At 41.8% G+C, this 23,215-nt stretch overlaps 2 protein-coding genes across 2 annotated transcripts in view; one reads left to right on the forward strand and one right to left on the reverse strand.

The window, feature by feature from the left end:
• pold4 (DNA polymerase delta 4, accessory subunit) overlaps positions 1–9,504 on the reverse strand; it is a 223,616-nt gene extending 214,112 nt beyond the window's left edge. The window contains exon 1 of the mRNA XM_061727113.1: positions 9,495–9,504. The gene's annotated coding sequence lies outside the window, so the exon portion shown is untranslated. The remainder of the gene's footprint in view (positions 1–9,494) is intronic.
• The window catches only part of LOC133447342 (nidogen-1-like), a 65,809-nt gene that overhangs the window by 19,954 nt on the left and 22,640 nt on the right, over positions 1–23,215 (forward strand). Inside the window, exons 6-12 of the mRNA XM_061726017.1 lie at positions 1,013–1,264; positions 2,379–2,579; positions 4,397–4,648; positions 8,115–8,252; positions 11,226–11,354; positions 20,915–21,058; positions 22,206–22,334. Of these exons, the coding sequence (XP_061582001.1) occupies positions 1,013–1,264; positions 2,379–2,579; positions 4,397–4,648; positions 8,115–8,252; positions 11,226–11,354; positions 20,915–21,058; positions 22,206–22,334 (1,245 nt within the window). The remainder of the gene's footprint in view (positions 1–1,012; positions 1,265–2,378; positions 2,580–4,396; positions 4,649–8,114; positions 8,253–11,225; positions 11,355–20,914; positions 21,059–22,205; positions 22,335–23,215) is intronic.

Genomic DNA, 23,215 nt, shown 5'->3' on the forward strand with positions numbered 1-23,215 from the left:
TGTAAAAATGCATTACACATCTTAAAATCCAAGTTTTATATATGTACATCAGATGATAGTGATGGATCTTAAAATCCGAGTTGCACGTTCATCAGATTATAGTGACAATTCATGGGACAAACTGAGTCAAAACAATGTTTTATTATAACTATACAAGCTAAAGTTACAACATATTTGTACATGTTTTTCATATTATTTACATCATATGAAATTAACATTAAATTTAGTATGAGGTTGCTTTAATTATGTGTCAAATGATAATAAACACAAGAAAGATGGAACTAAAACCAAGGACACGCACAGTGATCAGTCAGTATAGATATAAATCCATAAATAAATAAACCTCTGTCCATTATTTTTAATTTTTTAAGGACAGGCAATTGTGTTATATAAAAAATAAATTATAAAATGAAATAAAACGTGAAATAAAACCGGAGCTCAGTGCAGGGCCCTCCCAGGGTTGGTAGAGAGTGGCAATGCCCAGGACTGTCACTTAGGTAGGAGCACTGGGTGATAGAATGGGAAAAAAATCGGGGATAAAAATAAAAAATAAAGAATCGATATTCAAATTTTGAATATCGATATTGAATCAGGACTGGTGACCTGTCCAGGGTGTAACCCCTGCCTCTCACCTGAAATGAGCTGGGATAGGCTCCAGCAGACCCCTGTGACCCCACAAGGGATAAAGCGGGTATAGATAATGGATGGATGGATGGATATTGAATCAGCTGGAAAAGTATTGCGATATAGTGCCATATCGATATTTTTGCCCACCCCTACTTGTTCCCATTTGGCTTTCAGCTGTAGATGCAGGATCAGCCCGTCACGTGATGCCACATGAACCCTAATAAAAAATAAATAAAGATAATAGATACAAAGAGATAGTGAAGTCCACTTGAGCTTGACTGGAACTTTGTGGCTCACCTGAACCTGATTAATCTGGTTATCTAAAGAGACACTCTCTGCCCCTCTGAGAGAGCTCTTTGTGATCAAAGCTGTGTTACTTTTCCAGGTAAACCCCAGAGGATGAATGGAAAGGTGACGGGTCGAGTGTTCGTGGGGAACTCCACGTCACCAGTGGAGCTCCAGAACTATGATCTGCATTCCTACGTGGTGCCTAACGATGGCCGAGCCTACATCGCCATCAGCAGCGTCCCGGTCAGCGTGGGCCCGTCCCTGCAGCTGCTGTCTTCCCTCGGGGGGATCATCGGCTGGGCCTTCGCCCTGCAGCAGCCCGGGTACCACAACGGCTTCAGCCGCATCGGTGAGAGGAAATCTTTTTGTTTACCCCATTTTTTAATCTCTCCATGTAAAGTGATGACACTATCCCAGCTAAATACTAAATAATCAGGTGAAGATGCCTCGTCCTGTCAACCACCATCATGTTAGGAGTAGGTGATAGTTGTCCCTCGCTGCTCTCCGTTAGTTAGTGCTCAGCTTTGCTGACTAGATCCCCACAATGTTTATGAGATGTTTGTCCAGCCATCTAACCAGAATAATAAAGCTAATCTGACTAAGGTCCTTAGAGCTGCACAGCTTTATGTCCACAACTAACACAATCCTATCCAACGAATCTCAGACCTGACAGGCTCAGATTAGCTCAGTTACGTATCGATAAGTAAGTTTAGTACAACCTGCTTAGATAGATGGGGTTTTTTTTGTCTGCACACTGCAAAAAACTCAAAATCTTACCAGGAATATTTGTCTTATTTCTAGTTAAAATGTCTCATTTTTAGTCAAAAAAATCTCATTACACTTAAAACGAGACTCGTCACTGGAAAAAACAACAATTTTCACCTGTTTCAAGTAAATTCTCACTTGAAATAAGTAGAAAAATCTGCCAGTGGGACAAAATTTATCTTCTCATTACAAGCAAAAAAATCTTGTTCCACTGGCACTGTTACTTATTTTAAGAGAAAATCTACTTGAAACAGGGGAAAATTGTTGTTTTTTCCAGTGATGAGTCTTGTTTTAAGTGTAATGAGATTTTTTTGACAAAAAAATAGACATTTTAACTAGAAATAAGAAAAATATTCTTGTTAAGATTTTGAGTTTTTGCAGTGCATATATATTAATGGTTAATACCAAGTTGGTAAAAACCTAAGACATATATGGATTTTTAATATATATTTTAATATATCATATATATCATATATATTTTAAAATATCATATATATACATTTATTGTATTAATATATGTATTAATTAATTTATTAATTTATTTTTTCTATTATTATTTATTTATTTATTGATTTATTTATTTTAGATAGGTGTTGAAATCTGATGGCTTAATAGTTGTATAAAAGTAAATACAACCACACCACACTGTTATTGCATTTCCTCCCAAGTAACCTGCGTTTCCGTGCATGTGCGTGCAGGTGGAGAGTTTTCCCGCCAGGCTGAAGTCACGTTCCAGCCTCATAATGAGCGGCTGGTCATCAAGCAGCAGTTTAAAGGAATCGACGAACACAGCCACCTCCTAATGAGCACGGAGCTGGACGGACGGCTCCCTGAGATCCCGCTGGGCTCCTCAGTCCAGATCAGCCCCTACAAGGAGATGTACCAGTACGACAGAAACTGTAAGAATATCAAGATTTACGCCTTCAAAACACATCATGAACTAAGCCAGACGCTGATTTCATCCAGTCCAGTGAAGTTAGCATGAGCTCGCAGCTATCTGTATGGGCTGTATTGCACTGGGTTTGAGTTTCAGGCAAATCCAACTTCAGATGAACAGTGTAAAGCTGTTTTTACCATACCATAACTTATTAATGCCCGGTTAAAAAATATGAAGCAAAAAGGACTAGAATCACGTGATCAGAACTAAGAACACGGTGCAGTGTTCTTGTACGACTTCATCGGTCTCTCACATCATTGTGGGTGAACTTTGGCCTGTTCTTGTTTACAGTATTGCTTCAGTTTTTAAGGTTTTGGGACATTTGCTCGTGCACAACTCTCTTAATATCCCACCATAGTTTTTTGGATTAAACTGAGGTCTGGACTTTGACTAAGTTGCTCCGAAACCTGGATTCTTTAGTTTTTCAGCCATGCTGATGTAGCGTTGCTGCTGTGCTTCAGGTAATTGACCTGTAGCGTGGCTCAGGTACGAGCTTCAGATGCTGCGTAGCTGACCTCATACTCCAGCGTGCACAAGAGGTGTAGCTGCTGAAATACGGCTCTTTTACCCTAGTACCTACTCAGCCAGACTCGACTCGCCTTGGTTCTTTTCCACCAGGGGTCTAACGTGACGAGTAGATACTTTTCTGTAACTATTCTGCTGAGGTTCTAAGCGGCTGAGTCGGCTGTATCTGACATCATCACACTACAGGCCACCGATTGGTCGGGGGGTTGAAGTCAGACGTCTGAGTCAGGAGGATGAAATCAGAGAAAGAGACTCTGACGGATTCTTGTTCATTTTATTCAACCAGCAACAGCAGCAAAAGTCTGTTTCATGATCCAACTCTGAGGGTCAGATGTTCATAAACCTGGTGCTGAGGAGAGAATTAAAAAGGGGTCTAGACGGAGATAAGGAACGACCAGATCCACCAGGAGCTCTGTCTCTTCATAGCTGCTCACGGCTCCAGCTGACTTTTCAGAAGCACCCAGACAAAGAAACAATAAAAAAGGTGTCGTCGGTTGAAGTTTCTCTCACTCTCATTTTTTAACTTGATATCAAACACAATCCACAGATCCAGCAGCACATCTATCATCTCCTCCAGGTTCTACATCTTTAGTGTTGTTGTCTTCTTCATTTAGATCACACAATCAAATACGTCACAGCAGCTTCACTCCAACCTCCTACTTCTGATCCAGATGAATTGTTATGGAAAAGAAACCAGACTGAGTTGAGATGAGTACAGCTGGAGTAGGTGCTAGTGGAAAAGTGCCAATATTCTCTGGTTTTCATGGGAAAAAAGCTGATTTCCACCGGGGGCAGGAGGGTTGTAAATACCTGTTGTTTCTAGAGAGCCAGGTAGTCAAACTCCATCGTCGAGGGCCACTGTCCTGCGGGTGTTTTCCTGCTTCAGTACACCCTGACTCAAATGACTCCATTAACAGACGTGTGCAGACCTTGATGACAAGATGATGATGATGATGATGATGAAACGGTTTTATAATCTTTTCCTGAAGAATGTGGCTCTTTTGCTTCATTTTTAACAAATGGAAAACTCCATGATGCTTTTTGTTGGACGTTGTATTGGCCTAATAGTGAGACCTGCGCTGGTCCAATATGTTTAAACACACACAAGAAAACAACAGAGAATGAGTTATTATTCTGCATGACTGCATACATTTCTAGAAGGATACAAATCATATTTCCAGGCAGGTTTTTTGATAGCAAAGATCCACTTCTGTGATCTGAAACAGCAACGTTAAATTGTTTCTCCTTCCCCAGTGATCACCTCCTCCTCCAACCGAGGCTTTGACGTGGTCTCCCCCGACGGTGGCGTGCAGAGCAGGAGCTACCAGTGGCGTCAGACCATCACCTTCCAGAGCTGCCCCCACGAGGAGAACTCCCCGGGGGCCCCGGGGGCCCCGTCAGCCCCGTCCACCCAGCAGCTCAGCGTGGATCAGATCTTCGTCATGTTTGATACTCAAAACAATCTCATCCGCTACGCCATGAGCAGCAAGATCGGCTCGGTCCACAGTGAGTTCCAACCCTTTTACTGACACAAAGAGGTTGTAAATGCAACAAAAAAGACATCAAATGTGATTCTGAGAGATTTGAAAGATGTGCTACAGCATGCCGTGTCACATATAGGATTATCATAACGTGTTGCCATTTATTTTCCTGATCGTTTTTGAATCTAGGAACTATGTTTCAGTTTGGAACTTAAAAATTTTAAATGATATATAACCCCAAATCAGAAAATATGGAATATGGGAAAACTAATGAAAAAAGAAGGAATCTTAAATTAAATTTAGCTTTTATGTATTTGCAGAAAATCTGAACCCAAGACAAATCCTATTTTATTCTTAACAACCATTTCATTTGTTAGTAAACTTCTTCTTTTTACATTTCAGGCCTGCAAAACATTATAAACAGAACTGAGGGAGTAAATCTTTTAGCACTTTGTGATGTTCTCATTTAAAAGGTGTTCTGGCATCGAGGATATCTGGCAAAGAGTTCACTTATTGTTCAGTTATTCCTTCCACATGTTTTAAATTATGCAACTGAGTGGGTCCATCATCGATGTATTTTTTCATTTAAAACTGATTTTATTAGCACTGCAGGCCAGTCCAGTACCACATTCCTTCTCTGTAAACTGTGTCTCTGTATTGTGGCTTTGCACTGTGTTGTTGAAAAATGCAGGAATGTTGCAGGGAAAGATGTGGTTTTGAAGACACTAACGCTAACATCGCTGGATGATGAACGCGTGTTTAACGCATGTTTAACGCGAGGCGTGTTATTTGTCACCTCGGGCCCGAAGGAGAGGGAAGGAGAGGCGGGAGGAGAAACATGACATCATATCTTGTAGAATGACCTTTTTTCACCAAATCAGCAAGATTCATTCACCATCAGACTGGTGTAGTTTTCAAAACGAGGATGGATGAACATCGGGATGAGCGTGTTTTGGCCGAGTTTTGTTTCTTGCAAAGCCCCCGGTTTGTCGTCTTTGTGTCCAGTTGTTCAAACAATGGACCATCATCCTTTGTGGTTCTGGACGTACGCCGGTTTATGGTGTTGGAGTAACTCCCGGATCTCGTCGTCTCCCCAGTTACTCATCTAGCAAATATAGATCCTACCTGTGACATCCTGCTGCAGCTGTTCCTCTCATCAGCTGTTTCCTCATTTTGTAAAATAATAAAACTTAAATAAAACCTTCCCATGTGGGTTGTACCCAGGTTACGTGATCTACAACCCGTTAGTTCTGGTTACATCAGACCTGAGCCGCGGTTAAGACCACCCTCCCTGCAAAAACTCAAAATCTTAACAAGAATATTTGTCTTATTTCTAGTTAAAATGTCTCATTTTTAGTCAAGAAAATCTCATTACACTTAAAACAAGACTCATCACTGGAAAAAACAACAATTTTCACCTGTTTCAAGTTGATTTTCACTTGAAATAAGTAGAAAAATCTGCCAGTGGAACAAGATTTTTTTGTTGGTAATAAGAAGATAAATCTTGTCCCACTGGCAGATTTTTCTGCCAGTGTCAAATAACCAGTTATTTTTCTAGTAATGATTCATATTTTAAGTGTAATGAGATTTTTTGACTAAAAATTAGACATTTTAACTAGAAATAAGACAAATATTCCTGGTAAGATTTAGAGTTTTTGCAGTGTTCGGAGGAGAGTTGTTCCCGGGGCAGCCCGACACGACCCCCCCCCCCCCCCCCCCCACGTTGGTTGATGTAAATGGGGCACGACACGCTAGATCCATGCGTTTAACGCGGGGTATTCCCCAAAGGGGCTAAAGAGACTCTCGGACACATCCCTCAGCCTTCTTCAGCACCAGTTGATATCTAGGATATCTGGAGCCATCAGTGTCTAAGACCCCGTCCACACGTAGCCGGGTATTTTTAAAACCGAATATTTCCCCCCTCCGTTTATAAAAAAATTTGCATCCACATTACATCGTTTTTAAAAAAAAAACCCTTCCACACGTAACCGAAGATCTGCGTTTTCGACCACATTCATAAGCATTTCAAACCTGTAGATCATCTGCGGCTCCCGGGGAAGCTGCACCTCCGCGGCTCCGCTTCCCCGGCAGGCGTGTCTCCTTCTCCCCCCGTGTCCCGGTACGCCGTAGGGTGCGCGTCGCCGCGTACCCTACGGCGTAGGCTCTGTGTCGGTGTAACGCAGTAAGCGGTGGTCCAGAGCAGAGACCATTTATTTAATAGCTTGGAGAACAGATGCTGGATCATCTGTAGTTCTGTAGTAAACAAAAGTCGCACGTCAGAGCAGATTTGTTGTTGTTTTGGAGCATAATGTGACGTTCGAAAACGCAAAACTCCGGTTGTGTGTGTCTACACGCATCTACATAAACGGAGTTTTCAAAAATCTTCACTTTGCCCGGAGTTTTTTTAAACCTTCGTTTATTTGCGTTTTCATGTGGATGACAGGTCCAAACGTAGGAAAATATCTCCGGTTTAGCAGATACCCGGCTACGTGTGGACGGGGTCTAAGCCACAGCTAATGAGAAAGCAAGGCATGTTTATTTATTTATTTATAAAATAATAAGGGATATTACATGTGATTTTACATTTTACAAGGGATATTACATGTGAACAAAAACAAAGAGTACTGATACCTGTCTCTGCAAGTGTGAACACCTTCTCTACTCGTGCACAAACAGAGGAGGATGTTGTTGCAGTCACAGATAACCACAGTGCTGCTTGATAATATTAGGAGCTTCCAGATGGAAGTTGTAATACTGCTCACGTCCGTGTCTCCAGGTTGTCTGTGAGGAACAGTCAGAGTAAATTGTTGTCTTATTAGGCAGAGGAATGCGTTATAACCCGCCCCCGGCCCTTCAGGGTCTCGCTGGAGTCTGCAGAGCAACATGAGAGGGGCATGGACACTGAACTGAGCAGGGCTGTATTTCTTCAGCTGCAATCAGGGAGACGGTGAGATCACTGGCAAGGCCCGAGGTCGGCCGCCGAGGTCACGCCGATACCAACCAATTATTGCTTTTTCTAAAACAACAAAGGAAGGGTTAAAGGTAAGGGAGTGGGCGGGGCTTGCTGATGGGGCGCTGGAGGGTCTCACAGTTAGAAAAGCAAACAGCACTCAGCTGGGCTTTGTTGGCAGAAAGTGGAGCATCTGTGTCATGTTTCCTGAGAGAAATGTCAACTATTGAAGCGTCCAGCTGCAACCAAGGAAGCAAGAGCATTCAGTCACATTCCCCTTATTTCTTTGTTTCTGTTGAGAAGGCATTGCCATTTCAAAGGGAAATAAACAGGCTTTCCAACGGTGTAAGGTTTATCGCCAAGAAGCATTGTTACAACAAAGAAATAATCTACCAAATGCACATTTCCTCACTTGTTGTGCTAAGATTATACAGTATATACTCTATTGACCCACACAATAAATGCTCATCAGTGAATCTAGCAGATATATTGGTTATGGCTGTTGATTTTAACCTTGAAAGTGCTTTTTTTCTTCTGCCAGGTGATTTTTCAGAGCAAAATCCATGCTTCACCGGCCGACATGGCTGTGACATCAACGCCGTGTGCCGACCTGGTGACGGCCTCCAGTTCAACTGTGATTGTACAGTTGGTTTCACCGGAGATGGACGCCACTGTTTTGGTAACGCAAATTCCACTTTTTGCCTATTTTTTTTATTTATTTATTTTTGTTTTAAGTTATTCAGCTTTAACTCAATTTGCCTTTATTTGTATAGCACCAATTCACAGCAGAATCATCTCAAGGCATTTTACATGGAACACAAACAAGTTTGGCGCAGTCCAATCAAATTCAGTCCAATTCAGACTAGTTACCAATTTAATCCAGGTGGTGTAATACATTTATGATACAGTCAAGATATAATGTCAATCTATTCGAACCCAGAAGACAAGTCCAATATTGTCCAGGCTTCTAGTACTTGAATCCAGGACTCCAGGACCTGATCTCTAATTATAAGGGTTTGTCAGATGACTCAGACTTGACCAGTTGACCACTCGTCTCAGCGAAGGTGGCTACAACCCAAACCCAACCCCAGTCTGATAACTGAAGGCTCTGCCTCCCGTTCTACTTTTGGAAACTCCACAAGCCACAAGTAAACCTGCAGTCTGAGAGCGAAGTGCTCTGGGAAAATATAGAGCTGTGAGTTCTCAAAGGGAAGGTGGAGCTAAGCTCTCGATGGCTTCATATGGGAGAAGAGTGTTCAATTTCATCCTAGATTTAACAGGAAGCCAATGAAGGGAAGCTAAAAACATGGAGAAATGTGATCTCTCCTGCTTATCTTCATCATAACTCTTGCTGCACGATTTTGGATGAGCTGAAGGCTTTTCAAAGTAATTTGAGGACAATGTTGACTAACAATTCTTTTTTTTGCATTGCTCTAAGATAAAATAAATTGTTGCGTTTTCATTTTGGGTTTGGTTTTATTATAAGTTGTAGCAAATATTTTTGATTCTCATTTAAATTGCCTTACTGATGACACTTGTACACAGTATATAATGCTTTTTATTCTGCATTTAAATGCTTTTTTGTTTGTTTTTTTGTTTGTTTTTCTATAGTATTTTGGTGTCATTTTTTACTTATATATTATATAAATGTGGAGCTGTTAACACAGCTGTATGTGTCTGTGATTGAGAAAAAAAAAACAAATCTTAGTAATCCAAGAGCCATATGTCCTCTTTGCCAGTTTTAGACAACTATATATTCACAGATACTCTTTTATACTCTGGGCATTATATAATTAAATTCAATTTAATGCAATTTTATTTATATAGCGTCTATTACAACAGAAGTTGTCTCTAGGATCTTTCCAGAGACCAGAACATCACCCCCGAGCAATTATTACATAAACATACCGTATTTTCACAACCATTCGGCACACCGTGTGAAAAGGCGCAACCTCAGTTTTGTGTGTAATTTTTGGATTTAAAACACACATACGGCGCACCGTCCCAAAAGGCGCAGTCTACAAAGACGGAGCTGCACACACGCGCGCCGCAAAACACACACACGCTGCAGAACACACACACACAAGTGTGCTTATTTAAAAATAGAGCGGGAGCAAAACTTAGTTTGATATTTTATTTCACTTTTCACATCAATCAAACCCTTCAAAGTCTTCATCTTCTGTTTCCGCATTAAAGAATTAAAAAAAACACCGGGTTGCCGCACATAAACCTGTCTCAGCCACTCGATCATCTCTTCATCCATCCAGCCCTTTTCATTTGCCTTTATAATGACTCTGGCTGGAAAAGTCTCTTTAGGCAACGTTTTTCTTTTAAAAATCACCATCGGTGGCCGTTTCTGTCCAACGTGAGCGGCACCTCGTCCATGTCGGTGATGTGTCGGCTGCAGAATGAGCGGAAGCTCTCCATCTTCTCCATATAATCCGCCGGGCGCTGCTGCTGCACTGGCACCGTTTCATGAAGCGAAAGCACCAGGACGGACCTCCATGAAAATGTTCAATCTTCATTTCTTCCGCCAGCGCTACTGCTTTCATTCACGTCCGCAACTCACGGGTGCTTCACCCGCCCCCTTCTCCCTTTACCGTTCTCATGGTGGCTCCGCCTCACATTACCGTAATACAGGTAATAGAAACGGCGCACCGTTTCATAGGGCGCGCAGCACATTTAAAAAAAAAATAATAATAATTTTATGTGCGTCTTATGGTCGCGAAAATACGGTAACATAATCAGTGGCAAGAAAAACTCCCCTTTAGGAGGGAAGAAACCTGGACCAGGACCAGGGTCATAAGGGGGGACCCTCCTGCTGAAGACCTGCTGGACAGGTCAGGGAAAGAGAGAACAGACAGAGAGAATGAATAACAGAGAAAGGAGAGACACAGACACAATGGCTAACTGGTGCAGTACAGGGATGACTATATAAAGTTTATATAGTCTAGACAGCAGACACTGAGGTGGTCGGGGGGGGGGGGGGGGGCAGGCCAGCACAACAAACTAGCAAAACGATGGACAACAATGATGGCTATGAGATATTTATCATTAATAAAAAATGGAAAAGGAGAGGAGAAGAAGGGTGATTAAACACTAACTATAGGCTTTACTAAACTACTAACTAGAGGTTTACTAAACACTAACTAGAGGTTTACTAAACACTAACTAGAGGTTTACTAAACACTAACTAGAGGTTTACTAACACTAACTAGAGGTTTACTAAACACTAACTAGAGGTTTACTAACACCAACTAGAGGTTTACTAACACTAACTAGAGGTTTACTAACACTAACTACAGGTTTACTAACACTAACTAGAGGTTTACTAAACACTAACTAGAGGTTTACTAACACTAACTAGAGGTTTACTAACACTAACTAGAGGTTTACTAACACTAACTAGAGGTTTACTAAACACTAACTAGAGGTTTACTAACACTAACTAGAGGTTTACTAACACTAACTAGAGGTTTACTAACACTAACTAGAGGTTTACTAAACACTAACTAGAGGTTTACTAACACTAACTAGAGGTTTACTAAACACTAACTAGAGGTTTACTAACACTAACTAGAGCTTTACTTTTATCTAGTTGCTTTCAGAGTAAACGTCCAGTTCTGAATGGTGTTGGGTATTTTATTTCCAGATGTTGATGAGTGCCGGGAGACTCCCCAGGTGTGTGGAGCGAATGCTGCCTGCAGTAATCAACCCGGAACGTTCCGCTGCGAGTGCAGCGCCGGCTTCACGTTCACCAGCGATGGAAAGACCTGCGTTGGTATGTGTGAGGGTTTTGTGTGTATTGACAGCTGTGAGGGTGGGGTGGGGGGGGGGTTGTGTCTGTCCCTGCGTGGGTGAGACTTGACTTGGAGAGTCCCATGTTTTACATACAGATGTTACAAGAGCTGCCAATTTACACAAACACTAAAGCTTTTTATCTTGTGTAAATGGACTTAGTCCACCACAAACATTATTCTCTTTTGACTGATTCCAACAGACTACTATACTACTTTTAATCTGGAAACAGAGATAAACATGTAAACAGAGATAAGCTTGCATGATTACCAGATGCTACATTATTATTATTCTCATGATTACTTTATTATTAGGGCCCGAGCACTTACAGTGCGAAGGCCCTATTGTATCTGTAGGAATTTTTTTCTTGTTTTTATTTTCCCGATGAAATGAGGGCCTTTTTTCCCCCTAAACGTGCCCCAAAAGTCACCAAATTTTGCACGCAAGCCAGGCCTGGCGAAAAATTTGATATTTAATGGTTTGCATTAATGGGCGTGGCCTAATAGCTCAACAGCCCCCCCTAGAAAGATTTGTGCTTCCCCCCACAATACGGTTTGACGTACATGCATGAAAATCGGTACACACCTGTATCATGTCGCAACTTAAAGAAACGTGTCTTGGCGCCATGGCCGAAACCGAACAGGAAGTCGGCCATTTTGAATTAATCGTGTAATTTTGGTGCAATTTATGCCATTGCTTCGGCCGCTTCTTCGCCCGAACCGTAACGTGCACCCAGGTGTGTTATACATCAAAATGTGCGTCTCCATCCTGCGATGAAGTGCATTACTTTTCTCATTCAAAAGCGTTACCGTGGCGACGATAGACGCCAAAAAGAGTGCCCCGCCCCTTCATCTGATTGGTCCATATTTGGTAGTTCCTGTAAAGGACGCTGTAAATTTAGATAGGAACCTCCGAAGCCGGGTGTTGTCCGCTGGGGGGAAGAATTAGAGAGACGCACAAACACGAATTTAGAGCGAAACACAAATGAAGGGAGACAGAGAAGAAAGAGAGAAGAGTAATTCTACTACCTGGTCACGGTCGCACACGGTAATTGTTTCTTTGTTTGCACTTCTTTGTTGTTCTGAAACTGCTAAGTGGTTCGCGATGTGCGTTAATTAGCATATGAATGGTCCGTGATTAGCATTAACATGTATAAGCTATGGACTGTTATCACCTGCTTCACTACTTGAAGCCAGCACTTCTTGAAGCTATGATTGGTTATGTTTACCATTTGAGTTTGTATTATTTTGTATTGTGAAACTTAAAGAGTTAGGTTACATAAGTAAAATTAAAAGATATTTAAGTTATTAAGTGTGTTAAGAAAACGGGAATGTAAGAACAAACTAGAGTTTAACTGATTTATTTGAATGTGTGCAAATATACTGTGTTTGAGAAGAATATTAATTGAAATTAATGTTTTCTCATTGTGTTTCACTTTAGTTTTCACGGTGTTTTAAGAAAGTGTTCAAAGAAGAATAAAAGCACTTTAAATTGACATCAGTACGAAGCGTGGACTATATGATTGGCCAGGGAAGTAGCTACAGTGAAAACGTAACCTTCACCATCCTGCTGAGGTGAAACAAAGGCTGCTTCATCACCTCCAGCCTGTGGTCTTCAGGATTCAGCGTGCAGTTCTGCTTCATCGCCTGCAGCCCGTGGTCTTCAGGATTCAGCGTGCAGTTCTGCTTCATCACCTGCAGCCTGTGGTCTTCAAGGATTCAGCGTGCAGTTCTGCTTCATCGCCTGCAGCCCGTGGTCTTCAGGATTCAGCGTGCAGTTCTGCTTCATCGCCTGCAGCCGTGGTCTTCAGGATTCAGCGTGCAGTTCTGCTTCATCGCCTGCAGCCGTGGTCTTCAGGATTCAGCGTGCAGTTCTGCTTCATCACCTGCAGCCTGTGGTCCTCAGGATTCAGCGTGCAGTTCTGCTTCATCGCCTGCAGCCCGTGGTCTTCAGGATTCAGTGTGCAGTTCTGCTTCATCGCCTGCAGCCCGTGGTCTTCAGGATTCAGCGTGCAGTTCTGCTTCATCGCCTGCAGCCGTGGTCTTCAGGATTCAGAGCGCAGTTCTGCTTCATCACCTGCAGCCGTGGTCTTCAGGATTCAGAGCGCAGTTCTGCTTCATCGCCTGCAGCCCGTGGTCTTCAGGATTCAGAGCGCAGTTCTGCTTCATCGCAAGCAGTGAACTTCAACCTTCAACGTGAAGCTGTACTGCTGTAAGGTCAGATCTAACAACCTTAAAATTGCATCCTCAGACAGTTGATGGATAGTCCCATGATATGTGAACAGAAACCTATTTATGTGTGTTTCATAGAGATTTAAGACATACTTTGTGTGTTTTCATAGAGATTTAAGAGTCATCTTTGTGTGTTTTCATAGAGATGTAAGAGTCATTTTGTGTCTTTTCATAGAGCTTTAAGACTATTTTGTGCTTTTTCATAGAGATTTTAAATCTACATTTTTGAAGTGTTATCTAAGAGTGTTCACCTTTTACACTGTAGTTTGGTCAGTGTTTATTTCGTTTCTGATAAAGTGACCTTTAAATGAAAAAATGTCATTGCACAGTGACCCACAAATTCAGGATGAGCTAGTTAATCAGCCTATAGTCCCAGTAGAGGAACTAAATGATCAAACTAACAACCCTCATGAAGAGGTAGAGCCATCAGAGGTATCATATAGTGAGCACAAGCCTAAAGAGCAAGATGTAGCTGCACCAATGGCAGGGCCAAGGAAGTCCTCACGTGAGAGAAATTTGACACCAAAGATGCTAGAGTTGACAGAGCAGCAAATAGCTCATAGAGAAAAGAAGTTCTACTCAGCATACGAGAAATGGAAAGCCCATGTTAGAAATGTCCGTAAGAGTCTAAAACATGAATGCTCTGATCGAGACCTGTGTGAGATGATGGAATCTCTTGAGAAGCTTGAGGCTATAGCCAAAGTAGAATATGAAAATGTACGAGAAAAATCAAGTCCATCTCAAGAAGTAAGGCGAAAGATAGATGCCTGCACAGCAGTGACAAGAGATTTAATGCAATTAATGAACGTACGCCTGTCTGAAGTAGGAGAGGACTTTGATGCAGAAGCAGAAAAGCCAAGGCTGCGTTTGCTACTGGATAAGGACTACGCTAAATCCATTTATGGATCCACAGCTTCCAGATCATCTGTTGCTAGCAGCTACAAAGCTGCCTCAGAGACACCAAGCATAGCAACCAAGAGAGCTGAGACAGCTGCTCAGTTAGCTGCAAAAAAGGTTGAATTCAAAAATGAAAACCTTATCAACGCACAGCGTCAAGAATTGAAACGACTTGAGCAACAACGAGATCTTGAGGCTATGGAAGCCCAGCTTAAAGTGTACACTGATGAAGAATCAAAGGGAAATGGTCAAAGATGTAGCTCTGCATGCAGCAACCTGATGGATCCCAGTCCCACAGTCTCCTGCAAAGGAGGTCAAGAAGCTCCTAACAATGAAACATCATTATTGCAGGCCCTAAGTGATTCAGTTGTACTCACCCGACTTCCAGTTCCAGAACCTAGTGTATTCTACGGTGACCCACTAAAATTCATACAGTGGAGCACCAGCTTCAAAGCTCTTATTGATCGACGCTGCCCCTATGCTGCCGACAAGCTGTTTTACCTGCAGAGGTACGTTGCTGGAGAGGCGAGGTCAGTATTGGAAGGTACCTTCTATAGAACAGATAATGAAGCCTATCAACAAGCATGGGAGAAGCTAAATGCTAGGTATGGCCACTCCTTTGTGGTGCAGCGTGCATACAGAGAGAAGCTCAATGGGTGGCCCAAGATCGGTGCAAAGGAGTGTGTAAAGCTTAGAGAATTCAGTGACTTTCTACAAGCATGTGATAGTGCTATGCCTCACGTCAAAGGTCTGCAGGTACTTAATGACTGCGAAGAGAATCAGAAGATGTTAGTCAAACTCCCGGAGTGGGTAACTTCAAGGTGGAATCGCCGCGTTACTGAGCAGCTGGATCAAGGAAAAGACTACCCCAGCTTTAAGGAGTTTGCTTCCTTCATTGCAAAAGAGGCACGTATAGCGTGCAACCCAGTTTCTTCACTGTACGCCCTGAAGCCCGCTGAAGAAAAGCAAACAAGAGAAACTAAGCATCCAAAAGCAAACACCTTTGCCACCAATGTACAGACCTCAGACACTCCAAGCACCACAGTCAAATCCCACTGTAGTAATGACGCCAAGAAAGGTAACACATTCACACACAACTCAGTGTCAGTGAAATGTATGTTCTGTGAAGAAAGCCATTCCATACATAAATGCCAAAAGCTGATGGCAATCTCTTTAGAAGAAAAGCAAAAGTTTGTCAGAGTCAACAATCTGTGCTTTGCGTGCCTGAGGAAAGGCCATAACTCAAAAGACTGTCAAAAGAAAGCCACGTGCAGCAAATGTAAAAGGAGCCATCCTACTCCATTACATGAAGACCGCCTGCCTGCGGAGAAATCGCTTTCGCAAGGAGCTCAGAACACAGTAGGAAATACTTCTGCGCTATCATGTAGTGTGAATGGAGGTGAGGATGGCAGCACATCAATGATAGTCCCAGTATGGATCTCATCATCAACCACCACTGGACCAGAGACCTTAGCTTACGCATTACTGGATACCCAGAGTAGTAAAACCTTTGTCGATCAAGAGGTGTGCGAAAGGCTACAAGCAGCAGGGGAGCCAGTGAAACTCAAGCTCTCCACCATGATGGGAAAGGACTCAACCATAGAGAGTCAGAGAGTCAGTGGACTTAAAGTTCGAGGATATTCCTCAGAGACCACCATCAGCCTACCTCCTGCCTACTCCAGGGACTTCATTCCACTCGAACGAGCTCACATTCCCACCTCTGAGACTGCTAACAAGTGGAATCACCTTGCAGCCATAGCCCATGAAATGGCCCCACTGAAGGATTGTGGGGTCGGATTACTGATAGGCTACGACTGCTCCAGAGCACTAGCACCACGTCAAGTCATTACAGGAGGTGATAGTGAACCCTATGCCATAAAGACTGACCTGGGCTGGAGTATCGTCGGGAGTGTGCCCCAGAGTGTGAACTCCAAGGAAGTGACAGGGCTGTGTAATCGCATATCCGTCAGAGAGCTGCCTGCTGTGATTAGAGAAAATAGAGTCCAGAGAATCCTGGAAACAACCAACCCGCAACAGTGGCATTATGTTGACACAAATGAGAACCCCGCCGATCATGCCTCAAGAGGCCTCAGAGTATCAGACCTGATCAACTCAAACTGGTTCCAAGGACCCAAGTTCCTTTGGGAAAAAGAGCTTGAAATCAAACAAAGCACATCAGAGCTGTTGGTGGGAGACCCCGAGGTCAAGGCAGCACAAGTGCTGAACACGCTGGCTGAAAAGCAGGACAGTTTTCTGGAGCAGCTGTCACGATTCTCAAAATGGACCACGGCTGTGAACGTTGTGGCACGTATACACCGACTGGCTGATAGATCTAAGAAGACAGAGCCTCTAAATCTAGAAGAAAGAAGGCAAGCTTCACTTACTCCTGTCAATCTTGTACAGCAAGAAGCCTTCAAAGAAGAGCTGCTCATCATGAGCCAAAAATCTGGAAAGCTCTCACGCAATTATCCATTCCACCAGCTAGACCCAGAGCTTCACGATGGCCTACTTAGAGTAGGAGGACGATTGAGGAGAGCATCCACGCCCTTCGATGTGAGACACCCATTAATCTTACAGAGTGATGTTGATGTGACACGCCTTATCCCAAGCTACTGCCATGAGAAGACCCAGCACCAAGGAAGAGGGCAAACCCTTAATGAAGTCAGAGTCATTGGATACTGGATCATCGGAGGCAGTAAAGCAGTTGCCAGTTACATAAGGCAGTGTGTGACCTGCAGAAAAACACGAAGACCCACAGAACAACAACGAATGGCAGATCTTCCAACAGATCACATCAAACCTGCACCGCCATTCTCATTCTGTGGTATGGATTGTTTTGGTCCCTTTCACACTAAGCGAGGCTGCAAGGAACAAAAGCGGTATGGTTTGCTCTTCACGTGTCTCTGCTCCAGAGCAGTACACATAGAGATACTGGAAGACATGACTACGGATGCATTTATCAATGCCACAAGCCTGGAACCCCTGACACCAAATCATCTGCTCACGATGAAGTCCTCTGTCCCACTGCCGTCACCAGGCAAATTTGTCGAAGAGGATTTATATGTCAAGAAAAGATGGAGAGGGATGCAATATCTTTCTGAGCAGTTTTGGTGCAGATGGAGGAAGGAGTACCTAGCTGGAATTTCCCTCAAGCAGAAGTGGCAAGCCCCAAGGCGGAATGTGCAAATCAATGACATCGTCATCGTTCAAGAGGATGCTCCTCGTAATGAGTGGAAGCTTGCCAGAGTTTTGGACGTATGCAAGAATGAAGATGGACTTGTCAGAAAAGCTACCATACAGATAGGTGAACGTAGGCTAGGGAAAGCAGGTGAATGCCTCAGCAAGCCATCTGTTGTTGAACGCCCAATCCAGAAGTTGGTTGTTTTAGTAGAAAGCAGAAACCCTGGTCTATCAAGTTAGAGGAAAGCAAATAAACTCCCTGTGTCTCAAGGTAGATGCTATATCGACATGACATTGAAATTACCATTGATTTATTCAACTAGGGGTGTGGCATACTCAATATTTGTACATAGGCCATAAATCAAAGCGTAATTTGGTGGGAGTGTAAAGGACGCTGTAAATTTAGATAGGAACCTCCGAAGCCGGGTGTTGTCCGCTGGGGGGAAGAATTAGAGAGACGCACAAACACGAATTTAGAGCGAAACACAAATGAAGGGAGACAGAGAAGAAAGAGAGAAGAGTAATTCTACTACCTGGTCACGGTCGCACACGGTAATTGTTTCTTTGTTTGCACTTCTTTGTTGTTCTGAAACTGCTAAGTGGTTCGCGATGTGCGTTAATTAGCATATGAATGGTCCGTGATTAGCATTAACATGTATAAGCTATGGACTGTTATCACCTGCTTCACTACTTGAAGCCAGCACTTCTTGAAGCTATGATTGGTTATGTTTACCATTTGAGTTTGTATTATTTTGTATTGTGAAACTTAAAGAGTTAGGTTACATAAGTAAAATTAAAAGATATTTAAGTTATTAAGTGTGTTAAGAAAACGGGAATGTAAGAACAAACTAGAGTTTAACTGATTTATTTGAATGTGTGCAAATATACTGTGTTTGAGAAGAATATTAATTGAAATTAATGTTTTCTCATTGTGTTTCACTTTAGTTTTCACGGTGTTTTAAGAAAGTGTTCAAAGAAGAATAAAAGCACTTTAAATTGACATCAGTACGAAGCGTGGACTATATGATTGGCCAGGGAAGTAGCTACAGTTCCTACTTTCTGCCATAACCTTTGAATGGTTTGACATAGAGAGTCGTGGGTGGTGTCATCGGACTCGGTATTGAGTACTTGACCTTCATTGGCATGAATTAGCCCCGCGCCTTCTTCTGATTGGTCTATATCTGATAGTTCCTACTTTCTGCCATAACTTTTGAATGGTTTGATATAGAGAGTCGTGGGTGGTGTCATCCGCTAAATGTCCAGCCCTGAAGAATCTACATGCAAGTCATACAAGCTTCCACTGTAGCCTGAACGTGCACAAGGGTGCGAGGGCCCGTTCATCACTGCTTGCAGCTTTAATAATTATTATTATTATTATTATTAGTAGTAGTAGTAGTAGTATAACTTGAAATTTAAAGTTTGTATCAATAAGCTTAGTTTTGTTGATTTAGTCTTTTGCAAACAAACCTTTTTTTTTCTTTTTTCCAATCTGTGTTCAGACTTTCAAGTCTGGGCTGTAAAAATATTTGGTTAGTCCTCATTTCCTGTGATTTTTGTTTCCAAAATGTGATTTGGAGACTGGTTGTGCGACGAAGTTCCTGTCAGGTCATGTAGTGTATCAGTCAGTCATGTAGTGTGAACAGCACGACCACTTCAAACCCCCTGATCACAAACAAACAAGTCTGGACTAGTCTGCTGTCGCTGAAGTCATGTAGTGTGTAAACAGCCTTGGACTAATGTTTGAACACCCACTGCCAAACGTTTGACGAGTTTAAAGCACGGTTGTAAATCATACATTAAAGAAACATTGTGGCTGAAGGGAGGAGTGTCCATCCGCCGACACATTAGTGGCTCGGAGTTGTTTGCCACATTACAGATGAAGATACTGTGAGTAAACTCAAATAATTGAATCAGCTCCATCATGCTCCAAGTGAAGACTGTATTATTTCAAATACATTTCTAATGTTGTGAGTGCACGAAACATCTCACATTTCTGCTTACGCTAGTGAAATGGAAGCAAACTTTAGCTACTTGAAAAATAGAAAGAGACTCTATCTCTATGTCTTTGTCCCTATCCTGAATCCAAGTTTGTAGAACTGCTGCATTACTAGTTTTTTTTAGCAAATAAGCGAGGTTACATGTGTGGTGTTAGAATGTAGTGGAAATATCAACAAATGATCAGTATTAAGAAAAAAGATCATCTTTTTTTTTTTTTTTTAAGATTTTTTTGGGCTCTGGTGGCCCTTTATTGGAGATGCAGACTGGAAAGGGGTAGAGAGAGAGAACGGGGAAGACACGCAGCAAAGGTGCGCAGGCTGGATTCGAACCAGCGACCGCTGCAGGAGGAGGACTGTAGCCTCAGTATATGAGCCGCTGCTTAACCCACTGCGGCACCGAGCGGCCCAGAAAAAAGATCATCTTGAGAGAGAAGCACAATGTTTGGTCATATGTGAGGAAAAAGTAATTAACGTTTCCAGGGATTCTTTTCCAGTGGGAATGTTGGGATTTAACTTTAACTCATTCGCCATGTTTATTCTTGTTGTTTATGCACCTTATTATATGTAAAAAAAAAAAGTATTGCTTCTTGAAGACTTGATGAGCTTAGGTCAAGTTAAATCAAATCAAACCAAACTTTATGTATACACTTTTAATTTAAACACTTTTCATATAATAGTAATGCGGAGTGCTTTACATAATAAAATCAATAGTTAACATAGAAAACTGAGACACTCATGGTTAAAAACACACACCTGGTCCTTTTCACACATCCTCACTTTTATACCCACACAGCACACATAAATAAATAAATAAATACCTGGCTTGTGAGAGACGATATCTTGGGGATAAGAAAATTCCAAGATTTGTCCCTGTCTTCCCTAAAACTTCCATAAAACTTTTCTAGTAAAGTGTAGATTTATGGATTTTGGGGGATGACAGGAAATGTAAAATCACACAAAACTAGATTCTCAACTAAATAGTTGCAAAATATTGGGTTTCATGTAAATTTAAATGCCTTAAATGACAACATATTCCACTTGTTATTATTCATATGAATTTTCAGTTCACTTTTTACCTGGTCACTGTTTACTCTTTATACTTTTCTCTTTACTTTGACTTTCAGTTTTGCTTCTGAGTTTTTCAAAAGAACCAACAGATGAGTTGAAGGACTTTTAGGGCAGTTCTCTTTGCCTCGTGTCTCTGTAGCTGGTTAGTGATGATGCTGGTTGGTTTGCAGCGGAGAGTCGTGCCGTGGATCACTGCCAGAGAGGGAGCCACGACTGCGATGTTCCCGAGAGAGCCATGTGCCGCTACACCGGGGGCTCGGCCTTCATGTGCTCGTGTCTGCCAGGATACGACGGGGACGGCCGCGTGTGCAGGGGTGAGTTCAGCTAGTCGCTTTTTTTTCGCGCCATGTGCTACACTGAAAAAACTCAAAATCTTACCAGGAATATTTGTCTTATTTCTAGTTAAAATGTCTAAAAATCTTTTTTCCTTAGCAATATATTGTGGGGCTTGAGGCACAAAGTTTTCTAGGGGTCGCCGTTGAGCCGTTAGGCCACGCCCATTAATGCAAAACATTAAATATCAAATTTTTCGCCAGGCCTGGCTTGCGTGCAAAATTTGGTGACTTTTGGGGCACGTCAGCCAATCAGCACAGAACCTCATTATCATAGCCCCTCCTCCCCTTAGAATGAAGCACAGAAAATGAGGTTAGAAGCGGTAAAACTAGAGACAGGGCCCACAGGCTGAATTTCTGATTTATGTAGAAAAAACAAGCTTTAGATTGTTTTTAAGACATTCAAGGCCTGTTTAAAATATACATTAAATGCCATAATAGGTCCCCTTTAACTCAATCGAAAATATAATAAAATCCAATAATGTAATAACTTCACCAATAATGTGATAAAATATCCTGACTGATATTGTAATAACATTTTTACCGATAATGTAATACCTTATTACATTATTGGGAATTTATTACATTTTCAGGTGGGTCTTTTTTTTTCCCAAAACTGATAATGTAATACTTGACAAATAATGTAATATATATGTTCATTTTCAGTCCAGTTTCTACATTTTGTGTTTTAAGTATCTAAGAATGTTTTATACACTGGATTTGAAACACCAGAATGACTATTGGGCTAAATTGCAGACTTTGAGTTCCATGTAATAAATTCCCAATAACGTAATAAGGTATTGCATTATTGGTAAAAATGTTATTACAATATCAGTCAGGATATTTTATTACATTATTGGTGAAGTTATTACATTATTGGGTTTTATTACATTTTCGATTGCGTTAAATGCAAATTTTATTACATTTTCAGGCGTTATTACATTTTCAGGAAATTATTACATTATAGGGTGCTACATGGTGGTTTTTTTTTTCAGAGTAGGGTCATCTTATCTTTTTTAATAGTAAATAATTTGTGCTCCCCCTTTGAAACATCTAAATCCAACCTGCTCCTGCAGGTGGACCAGTAGCTGGACTTTCCTCTTTGTCTCACCCTGTTTTCCCTGTTCAGATCTGGACGAGTGTCGGCAGGACCGCTGCCACCGCGAGGCCGCCTGTTCCAACACCCAGGGCTCCTACACCTGCCAGTGTCGCCCAGGTTACCATGGAGACGGCTTCCAGTGCAGCCCCCTGTCCTCGGGTAAAACACCCTCACGCTCACACCTACGCGCAGGCCAGGACCACAAGAAACAACTACAACCACAGAAAGCCATTAACATAATATAATTAATAATGACAAGACTTTTGTTATTAAATTAACTTTTCCATCATGTAGTTTTGTTGTCGTGAAGACAAAGGATATGGAAGAGTATTAGGGCCATGCAGGAGAAAAATATTTGAAAGGGGAAGATTATTTTTCATTGTGCACTTCGAGAAAAAAGTGGAAATGTCGAGATTAATGTTGAAATACAATTTCGAGAAAAAAGTTGAAATGTCAAGAATAATGTTGAAATACAATTTTAAGAATAATGTCGACATTTCGACTTTTTTCTCGAAGTACATCATGAAAAAAAATCTTCCTCCTCTAAAATATTATTTTTATTTTTCTCCTGCCTGGCCCTAATACTCTTCCGTACAAAGGATCTATAAGACACTGGAAAAAAAAGCTCCAGAGATTTTAAATTCCTAATGTTTTCAGCTGAAATAAAGCTTTTCTCTTGTGCAGACCTGAGTAGAGGATCTGACCCCAAAGTTCCTGTTTTCTTACCAAGATTCACGTTAAACTCAGTAAACAGGGACAATTAAAAGGTTTGATCTCTAAAATGTGAAGAGAGCTGCAATCTTTACGTGCTTTACTGCTGACTTTGTACCTGGGAACACTTTTCACAGTTTCACACACAATTAAAGTTATGGTTGGCAGTTATGGAGGGAAAACAACAATGGGAGGTGAATCCTCCGCCCGCATCAGAAAAAAGAATCTGCTTGAATAAGCAGAATGTGGGAGATGTTTGGTTCCCATATTCACCTGGATAGGACTCTGAAACAATACAACTTAGTTTAACTGTTTACATGAAATATGAA

This window comes from Cololabis saira, chromosome 1, assembly GCF_033807715.1.
Source record: "Cololabis saira isolate AMF1-May2022 chromosome 1, fColSai1.1, whole genome shotgun sequence".
Classification (NCBI taxonomy): domain Eukaryota; kingdom Metazoa; phylum Chordata; class Actinopteri; order Beloniformes; family Belonidae; genus Cololabis; species Cololabis saira.